The 13,499-nt window shown below is 33.7% G+C and overlaps 1 protein-coding gene across 3 annotated transcripts in view; it reads left to right on the top strand.

The window, feature by feature from the left end:
• Window positions 1-13,499, top strand: part of CEP128 (centrosomal protein 128) — a 209,145-nt gene that overhangs the window by 87,989 nt on the left and 107,657 nt on the right. For 2 of the 3 annotated variants that reach the window (XM_088167434.1, XM_088167433.1), the window contains exon 25: window positions 3,154-3,294. In XM_088167434.1, coding sequence (XP_088023560.1) covers window positions 3,154-3,260 — 107 coding nt within the window. In that variant the 3' untranslated portion in view covers window positions 3,261-3,294. Of the gene's footprint in view, window positions 1-3,153; window positions 12,156-13,499 lie in introns of those variants that run through there. The other variant, XM_014869832.2, reaches the window with a different exon arrangement.

The raw sequence follows: 13,499 nt of genomic DNA, 5'->3' as shown, positions 1-13,499 counted from the left end.
GTACTTCAGGAGCACTTTACCTTGACTCCGAGTTGATTTTTCCGTTTTCCCAAACCTCATCCCTGTCAAAGTCTTGCAAATCAAAGTACAACTGAGCCTGTTTTGGGTATAGGAAAGAAGTAACCAAAGCCTCACAGCATGTTCAGATAAATGGCCTCTAGCAGTCCCTTCCAATCTCAAGAATTCCAAAAGTGATTCACTGCAAAAATTGACTGAAATCTAAAAATGCAGCATGAATGTTCCTAAAATATTAAAATGTTTTTACACTGCTTAATCCGAATTAAACAAGCTAGAACTTTGTTGCTTCAAAACTTTTTAATAAATTTTAGGCAGTTTTAAGATAAATAGGATTCATGTGATCTGAATACCAATCTGGTTAAACAGTTTGCATATTTATTCTCTGATTCAGCTGTTTTTTACCAGCACCAAGTACGAAATTTTCTGAAGATAAAAAAATAAGTGATGTAGAAACGACAGTGGTCATTCAGCTCACTACTTAGTGCTTATGGCACTAAAATATGTGAATTACTCTACAGAGTTTGGTTTGTGACTGATTGTCTCTTTATGCTGAAACTGATTTCCACCAGTCTAATCTGTATTTTGAATTTGTTTGTATAGTTCTTGAGGACAGTAAAAATTCTGCAGTGGAATTAGCATTAAGATTTTCCAGTGAATGGCAAATGAAAAGTCGGCTACTTCAGTCATGACAGTCACAAAAACATTATGAACTTTTAATTTCAGTAATGATATTAATTAATTATAATTTGAGACTTTGACAGCGAAGTATAATTTGACATCTTTGCTCCCAAACCTAATGTAGCTTTTAATAAATCTTCCTGTACCTGTCATTATCTATTTTCTGTGATTGATTGTCTCCTTCTTCAGAAACAGAAGGATAGATTTTTTTTTTTCTTTCATTTACCTTTTGGAACAGTTTGCAAGCCTTTGTGATTTATGTTTCCCCATTCCATCTCTCTTCAATACATGAAGCCTTACAGACTGTGGAGTCAATAACTAGTACTAGAAGCTTCCTTCCCAATGTGGGTCTCCTATGACTTGTAGAGAGCACTCAGAAGGAGAGCAGACTCATTTGTTATAATTTAACTTATCTGTGAGGGAGATCATGGGATTTAAGTTTAAAATTGGTTGAAGAAAAAAGGACAAAGAGTATGGGAAAATAAATAAGGGAACAACAATCTGTTTCCATATAAATATATTTACTAAAATGTTGCCAATGCAGCAAGCAGTTAAAAGGAAAGTAATTAATATCAACATTGTGTTTTGTTTTTGGTATAATTTCTGCAATTATATCAGCTTTTCCATTACACGCATATTTTAAAATATGTTGAGGAAGTGTGTTTTTATTTCTATATCCATTTTCTTAGAAATGGAGAAGTTTAAATGAGAAAATAATTTATTCAAGGAAACAGTCACTAGATCTGGTTTGCAGTCTATATTATTATCAGACCAAAATGATTGGTCCAGACAATCACTACTAGTTGTTATCTAAAGCATAATCCTCAGAAACTGTTTTTACGGCCACTGTATTTTCCTGAAATTTTGAGTACAAAAGTCCCTAGAGTTACACATGCTTTGCATTAGCTTTGTGAATTGAGTCCTGCCTTTCTCTTTGCACATTTCATCACTTTGAGGTTTTAACCTGGATGGTTTCCCAGAAACCATATGTCTTAGAGGCTTTCTTTTGTTGTTGGGAATTTATGTTCCAGGGCTCCATAAGTTGGGATAGACAACACTCTTATGTCAACATGGTATGTAGTATGACTGATACCACAGCTGAGTAAAACCAAGTTGTTCTGAATGTAGGCTTTATTGTCATAACAATTAAGTCTTGCACTGTGTTGCTGATGCCTGTCTTTATCCCTCTATGTACACTTTTTCATAAGTTCTTAAGACTATTTTTATTGGCATTTATAAATAATGTAATGTACTTACAAGTAGAAAGACGTTGCAACATCACTATGCTGTGGACACTCTTCTAGAGCAAAACCTAGGGCTGCTTAAGCACAAGAACTTGGAATGACTGGGAACTTGACCTCATCACTTTAAAAAAATGCAAACTGAATTAGTTAAGCAGTAAAGCAATGAACTTTCCTTATGATTTTTCACCTTACTTTGAATACTGTCCACGGGACACAGCATACTGACCACTGACATAGCATACAGCAGCAGAGCTTTGGACCAATTCTGAAAACTTTAAACTTTATGCTGAAAACTTAGAACTCACTGTTATACCAATTTCCCAACACAGTGATTTCATTCTACTGAAAGTAAAAACATCTCACCCATCCTAACCAGACTGTGAAGTCTTGCTCCTTATTAAGTAACTTTTTATGTAAAAAAAAAAGTTATGTACTGCTACAATTATACTGGATCATTAAAAATTGTGCTCTGGATATTGATTAGGACCACTTTTCTTACATGCTTGTGCTATAAAGAAGGCCATTAGAAAAAGGGTATGTTATATAAGCTGGTAGCCACTTTCCTTCCCTTAATTACTACCTTTTGCTAAATGCTTGGATATTTGATTTTTTTCTTCAGCATTTTATTATAAGATGTTTTGTCAATTCATATTGTCTGGATTTTGATACAATATAATATATTTTTTAAAAGGCACTATATGTGTACCCTGCTGTGAAGGTATATACACAGTATGACATTGTATGAGCACCTATTCAGTGTCATGGACTTAAGTCCATGCTGTGGGTAAAGATATTCCTTCACAATTTTTTTTGAGAGGTTTGTCTTATCTTAAACAAAAATTCTGGAAAAATAAATGGAAAATATATATTAGTGAAATATTAAATTTTTTTAAAACATAGTCTAAATTTCTTGTGTATAAGAAAGCTCTTGGCTTTCCCTGTATTATAGAGTATTAAAATCTATTTCTCTAGAAAAATAAGTCAGTTTCTCAATTCATAGCCTTATGAATATTGAATATTTATTACCACCGTATTACTTGCTGAATAAATTATATCATATAATGAAGTACATGTTTTAAATGAAAACTAATGGTCAATGACCCAAGTCCAAGAATCATAGGTTTGAAAAGCCCTCTAAGATCATTGAGTCTAACTGACTTAATGTGTGACTCTGAAGATGCTTAATCACCTTTTTTGTGTGACTTACTTCTAGCACTTACAAAAGGGATTGTTCCTTTGGATACAAGTGCCACCAAGGAAGATTCTACTAATGTTGCTGTTAGTGAAATGAAGCTGCAAGCAGAAGGAGGAAAGCAGTAGAATATTTTACAAAACCACACCAGTTTTCTCTGTGGTAAATTCCATTACACTTTTTTTTTTGTTGTTTTGAACAGTAGTAATTCCATCTGCTGTAGAAGTGATGCACCTTTAATGATTCAGCAATTGCCAAACACTCAAGTGAAAGAACACCAAGAATGATTCTGATGAATTCCTGAGATAATTTAGGTGACATGTACATCAAAGGCTTTCTGGGATTTTGCTATTCTCTTGTATTTGCTTCTGCAAAAGTCCTCCTAGACTGAATTTATTGTATTACTCAAATACTGTGAAGTGAAATACCTGTGACATTAATCTTTGCTATGAGCTTATCTACCCGTATACAGGATTTGTTCTGACTTTTTTTTTATTATGTTTAATAGCATTATTAATAATGAAAAAATATTCAGAAATTGCATATTATTATGAGAGAGAGTAATTATAAAGTCTTGTACAGATACATTTGTGATTTTAGGTCACTCAGTTTGACAAAATCCTTTAAAGAAGAAGTGATAAAACGAAATTTTCTCAAAGCAAGTGAAAATTCATATCTTGATTTCAGGTTCAGTATATATGTCTAGAATTATTCTTTCGGCCAGAACAGTTTTATCAGATGGCCTTGGTTAGGCACTTTAAAGAATCTGAATCTCACCCATCTGTATCAAGAGTGTTAAAAGGCATTTCTATGTGGTTATGAAAATTTTAAAAGCAGTGTTTAATGTTCATTTATTTATTCTGTTGTGTTCTCTATTAGAGAAGATGTCTCATATTGATTGTGAAATACTATGGAAATACAATATTGCAAATTTTTATTTGTTCAGATATCACTATTCTAAACAAATTGGACACAATTTTGCATTACAGTGGTCTCAAAGAGCAAATAACAGAATAATTTTCTGATGTCTAAAGAAATGCAAGTGTTTCTGATGGTTCTTGTTTTAATCTCTCAGCTACTTCTGGTTGGATCACTGCTAGTGTGCCTTAAAAGATTTGCCAAAGCTATCAGAGTACTGTAGCAGGATTAACACCACTCAAATAATGTTGTTTTGCAGACTTCTGTCATATTTAGGAAGACTGTTTCTTCTCTGAAACACTGTCATTTTTTATCACTGTAGGTGTCTCAGGTATAATTCACAGGCCATGATGTGCCATCTCAAAAGAGGCCTTTTTTTTTTTTTTTGATACTCTGATGAAATGTTCTGTAGTCCCAGTGAGTGCTCTGGACAGTGGACTTCCTTGACAATCACCTTGTGTTCAACCTGTTTTAAACAGAACAATAGCTGAGGACATCAAAATCAGACACAGAAATGAGAAAAAGACTGTGTTTATTCTCTGTTCATTTTCCATGAACTTACTTAAAATTGAAAAAAAATCTGATTTGGTTAAAAAGTTTTCTTTACCTTTTGTTGTGCATTATGCTGTGCATGGTAGCACTGGCATTGGCTTTTTGCAGACTTCTGGCACATCTGCTCATTCAGAGGGCCAAGAAAACAAAACAGGCATATCCATCCATTCTGATCTTGATGGCTATGACAGGGACAAGAAAAAAATCAACAAATAAACTTCTGCTCTCTACAAAGAGTGTGGATGTCATGAAACAGTGTTTAGCTCAAGCCACAGCAGCTATAAACTAAACTTACTTTAAGTGGATCCAACATTTATAATACATTTTTTTATTAGATGAGAGCAGAGATGGAAGTATGGCATTTGAAATATTTTAGCTGGTTTGATCTGCTGAAACTTTAAAAGTTGCAAAATGAAATGTCACCAGCTTGCAGACTTTATGGTACCTACAAATTATGGCCAAAACATAGAAAGGTCACTTTAAAATATATTGTGAAGCAGTAAATCATGCTCTCAGAACACCTTATGTGGTAATGAGGTCTGCTGCCTGGATTGCTGATGGATAAAGGCATACCCTAACCATTTTACCAAAGTTTTAATGTTTTTTGGACATGAAAATGCCTGTAGGTTAAAAAATGGAACTTTAAGGGTCTTAGCTGAGAAGTTATACCAGAAATATAATGTCCTCTCTTTTTCCTAAGGAATTTGTAAAAATCTTACTGTTTTATGCATTTATACATTTTTTTCTGACTTGTAACTTCAAAATCTGAAGTTTGTATTCTTAAAACAGGGTAACTACTGCTTTATATTGTTAGAAAACTAAGGATAAGCAGTCTGATCTCCCTCACTGTTACATCGAGTATTGAATCGACTTTTGTACTATATAGGACAGAAATTACTACTGGGTGAATAATATTGACTTTAAAACTTGAAGTATGTTCAGTGCTTAGTATATTTGCCTTTGCCCGTGTGACTGGGTTTTTATCAGTTTTATATCCTTTTTTAAAAATTTTTAAATGAGCTGGAAGAACAGAAGAGATGTCAAACCACAAAACCACACACACGCACAAAAAAAAAAAAGAAAAAAAGAAAAAAAATTTTTTACTGAGTAGACTTATGGACTCCAAAGCCAGGAAATTCTTTCTTAAATTTGCCCTCTTGGCATGGCAGTCTAGATAGCATGTAGTATTTGTCTCTTTTCCACCTTTGATAGAGGTTCATATTACAAAGTGAATTTTGTTTCCTCTTTACTGAAGGCTAAAGTTCCATTCATGACATTATGTGCAACTGTCCCTTTGTGGTTTAAGAAATAATATTTTTTCCATATTGGTCTGAAATAATACTCTTCTGCACAGTTTCAGTTTTTAAAGTAGAAAAGCAGATAATTTTAAAATAAAACCTTTTGTATATTTCACATTTTAAAAATTGCTGTCCCTTTTGGTAGTCAGATTTTTTTATACTTTAATCCTTTAATGACCTGTTTCTCAATTCATGCCCAAAGAAGTGGTTTTCAATAATTAAAAATGTGGTATCACACACAAAAAATAATGATTTAAATCTTTGTTCTGTTTAGCATTTGGTGAATCAGGCAATTTTTTATGTACGTACTAAGTACATACAGATTTTATAAGCTAGTATCAGGCATTCTTTTTTTTAATGCTGTACTGAAATACAGCAGTGCTTCAATACAGTGCTTTAAAAAATGCATTGGCCCTCTATTTTAGCATCAAATAGTTGTCACATGAATAAGCTATAAATTTTATGCCCTTCAGTTGCTAATGTTTTACAGCAGACTTGAGAATACTTAATTACTTTTGAGATTATATTTACTAAATAGACAAAATAATTTATTTTTATTGTGTAATTATGTCATCCTAAGAAGAAATGTCAAAATAAAAATAAAAAATAAAATTTTACAGTGCAAAACAAAGCAATTTTATTACATTTACTTCTCAAAGTTTTGATGGAAGCCAGTCATCAGTGATGGTGAAAGTACTCCTTGGATATTCAGAGTTCAGCCACATTTTTATTAACTATTATAGCAAAGTAAATAAAGAAAATATATGAAAAACCCATACAACAGCGAAACTACTATTCTAAAATCTACTTCTGAGCTAAGGAATCTACATATCAGTTCATCTCTGGCTTGCAAGGCGTAGTCTCTACACTAAATGGTTTTTCATGGATGAGAATGCCAGTATTACTCTGAAAGGAAATCAGTAGGTGTTTTTGTAACACTGATACAATTTTTATGGCTAAAAATGAGGAGTCTGCAACCTGGATGTGTTCGCAGATCTATAACATGCAGAAATTTTTTTCATAAATTTTTGTGGCAGTGCTTTTTACAGTGGAATTTTACAGTACCTATGTTAAACTCCTTGTGTCTGTAGTGTGTTAGTAACAGATGTATCTCTCTCCAAGCCCTTGTCATCCCACAGAAGTAATTGATACTGAAGTTAATGTGAGCTGCAGGTCAATATCTGATGACACAGCCTTGTCAAAAATGGATGTGCAGGAGGACATCACGCAAAGTCCTGTGATTTTTGATGCAATTGTAGAGTTTAGAAGCAGTTGTAGAGGAAAACTAGCAGTAGAAGGGATGGAAAGCAATTCATGATTAAATTAAAATTTCAGAACACTTTTATGCCTTAGCTTAAAAACTGCCTTATAGCTAGTATTTACGTCTGAATGATAGTGATCCCCAAATAAAATTCTGTCTTGGATAATTTTATTTTTTTTGGGCATAAGTACTTTCTAGCACAACTCAACTCTTTACTGTAAGCATATCTAGACTGCTGTGAATATGAAGTTATTTACTTTTCTATGTAAATAACTAAATTAGATTTTAAAACTGAAGAATATTTTAGTGCTCTGTACAGGAGTACAACACAGCAAAATCCAATACACGAGTCATCCAAAAATCTCCAATGCTTCTGGGAATGTTGACAGCAAAAATGAAGGAGATTTCTGTGGTTAAAATCCAACATCCAACATTTATCATTTGTGCTAACAAAAAAGCTCTCCTGTTTCTAAAGCTGAAGTTGCACATCTATCATTTCTCTGGCTGAAATGATGAAATTTTGTTTTCTCTTTCCCTAATAATGACAAAATCTGTAGTGTGAGAATATGCAGTGATGATATTTTTAAATTTCTGGTAATTTTATTTAGGAATCTACCGGGTGCTTTTTGGAACATGGTTGTTAACATGTTTTTGTTAAATTATGACATTTAAAAACAAGAACCGCATAGAATTATCTCTTTTAGGATAATTTTGCTGTCTGGTTTTAGGGACATGGCTCCTTGATAGGTGTTTTGTTTGCGTAAGTACAACAGTTGTTCTTGAGTAGTCTGTTATTTTCATCTCTCTTCAGACCAGAGTTGTTTTGATCCTAGACTGCTTTTCTCATCTGCCATCTACAGTGCACTAGTGTGTCAGAAGACATACCACCATTTCTTCACCTACCCTCCATCAATAATTTTGGTAGTTTATGTTCCCATGGAATTACATTAGTGTTGATGGTGGTTGTTTCTTACAAGCTTTTTCATATGAACTCTGATACTCTTACCTGTTTGCTAAAATAAAAACGACTTAGTAAATGGATCAACATTAGGTCACGTGCTAATTTTAAAGATTATTCCACAAGCCAAAGTAAATGTCTCTTACTACATTTGTCTAGATTTTCTGATTGCCAGCATTAATTCTACTATCAGTTTGTAGAAGGCAATGTAAAGGAAAGGCTTTGCTGAAATAACTGAAATATTATTGATTCAAGGCAAAAAATGAGACTACAACAAATTTAGGACATCTGTCTAAGTGCTTAGTCTAGAACCTAAAATACTCATATTACAAAGTGTATTTCTCCATTGTGTTAATATCAAATCATCTTCCTTATAAACAGTTGCTGACATCTAAAATATTTTTGAAAAGTGATACTAAAATTTGCTAAAGATGATCAGAAGGATTTCTGTGTCACTCACTTTGTTAAACAAGCATGGAACTGGGAAACAGCCCAATTTATGTTTCTGGCATGAGGCTTTTCACAGAAACCACCAGTGATACAGTTTTGTACTTAGTGTGGAAAATGATGAAGGTGAGCTGTGTTATGCTGCCGGCCAAGAGAACACTTTGCATCTGTGGCTGTTTGGTGTATGGAGCTCAACACATGCACCACTTTTATTGAGGCTTTCACTGCCAGCTGCAGCACTGACAGCACCATTTCACTCAAACAGCTGCAACCATGAAGACATCATGGAGCTGGCAGAACTTTTGTTACATGTTTTGACTAACAGAATGTCAACAGGTCCATCAGAAACCTTGGAGTTGTTTGTTTTGTCTTCACTGGAGCAGTCTCCAGTGCAGTCATAAAGCTAGAAAATGCAGAAACCTTTGTTCAGTGTGAGGTACATCACTGGGGAGGCTCACTAGCCATGGAATGTGAATCCATTAGTATGTTGTCCAATGATTGATTAGAGGTCTATAAATTAACAAAAAACTAATCTAAAAAGTTTTTAAAAGTGAGACAAATTTTTCTTATTTGATAGTCAAAAAGTCTCTGCAAATATGGAAGAATGAAATATCAAAGTCAAGAAACATTCATTTATCCAGAAAGCAAGTAATTTCTTAAATTTCTGTAGAGTGACAGACTAAAATGAAGCTCCTGAATATGATAATCAACAGACATCAATCCCATTTTGTGTCATCTCTTAACATGAGAGACTTGCTCACTTTGATTTAGACCTAACTGTATTCCATACTTAGGGAAAATCTGTTGTGTGTGCTGTGCACAGGGTAGCAAAGTTGAAATAATTCCACTGGTGACAGCTGATGTGCTACAGAAGGAATACTGGCTCTTGCAGTGTATTTTAACAAATAGCTCAAATGTTCCAATTTCTGCTGTGGTATTACATTACCAGAAGAAAGCAACAAATGGAAAAATATTTCTATTGTAGGTGAAGCTATTAGTATGATAACAGTGTATTACTGAGATTTTGAAGATGTATCACTTCGAAGGCTGACATTTCTATATGTGCTTATTAGCCAATGCTGATACTCTATTTTTTTTTCTCCTTGGAGCATATGAGAAGGAAATATGTTATTTGCTTTTGATTTCTGGAAAGTGTTTTGCGATTTCATGCTGCCAGTTTCTATTTAATTTAGGGTTAGCTAAAAAAAAAACAACCCTCTAATTCTGACACTTCATTACAAGCACTCCTAATTAAGTTAGTTGATACATGTGTCACTTTCCTCCAGATCTTTGTTTTCATTTCACTTGAATGAAATACAGTGGTTTTTTGTAGTTAGTATCCTAAAACTGGAGCAAAATTATTTTTGTGAACTAGCGTTTTAGTTGGGACATTCCAAAATTAAGATTGCCCAGGCATTTCATACATGTGACTCTGAATATATTACATCATATTTCGCAGTCAAGTATTGTCACTGCAGTATAGTATAAAGTAGCAACAAGGAATCTGCAGAATTTCGATAAATAATATGGACGTGAAATGTTTCTGTGCTGGTGTGAAATCAGAAAGGTGTGTTTAATATTTCTAAACCTTATTGTATTGGTTAATGTGATAGAAATAGGCATAGTGGAATGAAGTTCCTCAACATTGAATTATTTCTTAAGATAAAATCCTTGAATGTTTAGCAAAGAGTCCAGCTCTTTGTGCTGCTTTACTGTAATAAAAAGAACTACTGGAATTTCCCCAGACTTGATTTCTGAAATGTAGAGGTATGTTCAGACTTCTAATAGCTGTGTAGGCATCAGGTATATCCTGTCCACATAATTATGTCTCTTTCTTGCAGACATTGACATGTATAAACACTTTCATACAGTGTAAAATTTTACTTTCAAAAAGAAAGATTTCCTTTTATGCTTGGAAATACTGCAGTAAAGCTAGCAGAAGCCTTGTCTGTAATATCAGCGGAGTTACAATTTTGTGCTGACTTTTAGAAAAGAGGAGAGAAATATTTTCTTTGTCTATTTTTTCATTGCATTCTGGAGGTCTGCAAGTCTATAATATGTGTTGTTCTGATAAAAAACAAATGCTTGTTGAAAAAATGCATGATCTTATAAAAATCTTATGGTAGCAAACGCCAAAACACTTGGAATAATTTGACACTGTCTCATTTATATATTTTAATTTTTTTTCAGAATCGAGAAATGAGATTTCGAGTTCATTTAGGTTCCTTTTTTTTCCAGTAAGACTAACTCAAATTTAGTTATATAATGAAAACCACAGTACTTCTGAATAACATCAATCCAAGCCTATGAAATTTGAAAAATTCTGAAATGTTGCAGCTCTTTGTTCCACTTTAATGTGGTCTAGTACAGCTTTTTCAAAATTATGAGGCCGTCTCCAAGGAGAGATGGTTCATCTGTTAATATGTATCAATTGTATTTCACATTTGACTAAATGTTTTGTTTCATATCAGTTTTTCAACTGATCTAATAATTCAATGAATACTCAAAATGGGGATATTTGTGTGTAGAGAGAAGCAATTATACCTTACATCTAAATTCCAGCACTATTTGTATTCTTTTTTAACAAAAGACTCAGAAAATAAAGCTATTTTTGACTTTTATTGTCCTATGATGTTTTTGTTCCAAAATAGCTTCACAAGGTATTTACAGGCCACTTTTTCCATTAACTGCCATCTTCAAGGAGAAAAAAAATCTGACTTAAATATCTTGAGAACTATGTAATGAATTAAAAAAAAAAATCTAGAATCATAGAATCATAGAATCATTTAAGTTGGAAAAGACCCTTTAGATCAAGTTGAGCCAAACTACTGCTTGACTGTTACTTCCTGTAAATTGCTTGGATGCACATAAAACTGACAGGCTAGATTTTCAGAACACCTCATGCAGGTTTAGGAACAATGCATTGTAGAAGTATAAAAGGAGGAGCTGTTACCATGTTTTTTGATGCACAAGTCCTTACCAACCTGTGAAGTTTGAGGCACCTTGGTTACCCACGAGGTGTGACTCATGTCACACTGGAACACCAATTTTATTGTTGAGTTGCCGCTCTGACTTCAGAATGCCTGTGCCTGATTTATACCAATATGAAGCCAGGATGAAGTCTCATGTATAAAGCCTAAGTACCAATCAAAGTACTAAGAGCTGAGATCTTGTCAAGTGATTGCAGTATGAGCTATATGAAAGCTGGTTTTTGTGCTCTGAGTGTGTTGCTGCAAGCTGAAAGTTTGGCACAGTCTGCAGATATGTTTAAGTTTGGTTAAGGCTCTACTAGGAAAGTTCATTGTTGATGTTAATTTAACATCAACATTTCTACCTGCTTTCTGCAATTAGACTATAAAATGTTAGCCAATGAGGCAGTAACAAAAATATCAAAGTACATGACACTTTTGCTGACTTAGGACTTAATCCAAGCAATTCCTGAAGGCAGGGTTGTGAGTCTTCATTGCTTCTCAGGAGATAGTTGGTACCTTTGCAGGATCAAAGTTGCTACCTGTACTTGTAATTTAAAGTATAAAATGAAAACTTGTCATTTTTGTAAGTTAACATAATAAATTATTTTTCCAAGCAATGCATAGCATCTGTATTCATTTACCTAAAGTTGGCAAACTTTTGTAAAGGCCTGTTTTATGTAATTGATCTTTTTTAGTTTTTTGAAATATGAGTGTGTGATATGAAATTATGTTGCCCAATTTTCTTCTTGTCTCTAGGAGCAATTGGATTTTTTTCTTTTGTTTTCTCTCTTCTACTGTAATATTTGTTTAAAAACTAAGATGATGGTTTCATTATGAGACTTAAGTAGTTTTCTTCAAAAGTGTGTATTCAAAATACTTTTAAAGGTCAAAAATTTGTATACCATTAAGGACCCAACAATCTGGCAATGTATTATGGTGTTAGAGTAGGAGTGGGTCTTTACATTGGCCATTACTGACAGTATTTCCAGAGGTGCCCTTAATTAGGACAGGCTGTTGTGCCTATAGTCTCTTAGAGAGTGTGAACAAGATTCATCTGATTGAACTTGAGTGTGGACAGAACACATGCCTCCATCTAAATGAACCTGCCTTTGTAGTCAATGGGATCTATAGCATGCTTCAGCTCAGCCCAAAGTAAGCAGTCAGGGTTTGATCAAATTGCAGTGAACTGCTCTAACTATATAGTTTAAATCTCCATTTAGTAAAAAGGAGAATCAGGCATCTGCCTTAGATGCTTCTTGCCTGCGTTACAGGCACCATGTCCACCCACAAAGGGGGGGTCTATCCCTGTGTGCTTTATCTAGATTCCAGGGTAAATTCTTTATTACCTTAAATAAGAGACTCCCCTGGAGGCAGTGGAATGGGATGCAGTTAAAAGCAAAGAGATTGAGCCATGGCAATATTTAATGAAACAAAAATTATTGTTGCTGGGAAGTTCCACACAGCTAAATTTCTATGGAAGTCTTTAATGGAAAACAAAGCCTTGCATTATATTTCAAAATACAAAGTAAAACAAAAACAAAACAAAGCAAAAGGTATTGCATAATTCCATATAATGAAGTTTTCTTATTTTGATTTCTCACAACAAGCTGGCCAAAATATAATTTCTTTATATACTGAGAAATCAGTTATTGAAAGCCTGTAATTATTTTACTAATTTCATTCTCCTCAATTACATATTCCCTTGCCTTTTGAAATTAAGAGGTTTTGCATGTATTTTTACATAGTTCGTGATCTGCAGTTGTTTTATGACAAACTTACTTTCAACCGTTTTTTTTCACTGAAGATAGCAGAGTTGTTTCTTTCACACATGTTTATTCCTCTTCTTAAATCTTCTATCGAAGAGGCTCTGCCACCATTACAGGAAAGGCTGAGCCTTCAGCCTTCACCCTGACAATTGAGCTCTTGTGGTGTAGACAAATACCCTATAGGCTCCTTTACAA

Source organism: Sturnus vulgaris, chromosome 6 (genome assembly GCF_052056855.1).
Source record: "Sturnus vulgaris isolate bStuVul1 chromosome 6, bStuVul1.hap1, whole genome shotgun sequence".
Classification (NCBI taxonomy): domain Eukaryota; kingdom Metazoa; phylum Chordata; class Aves; order Passeriformes; family Sturnidae; genus Sturnus; species Sturnus vulgaris.
The sequence above is the reverse complement of the archived record's forward strand: the minus strand, read 5'-3'. Positions and strand labels throughout refer to the sequence as shown.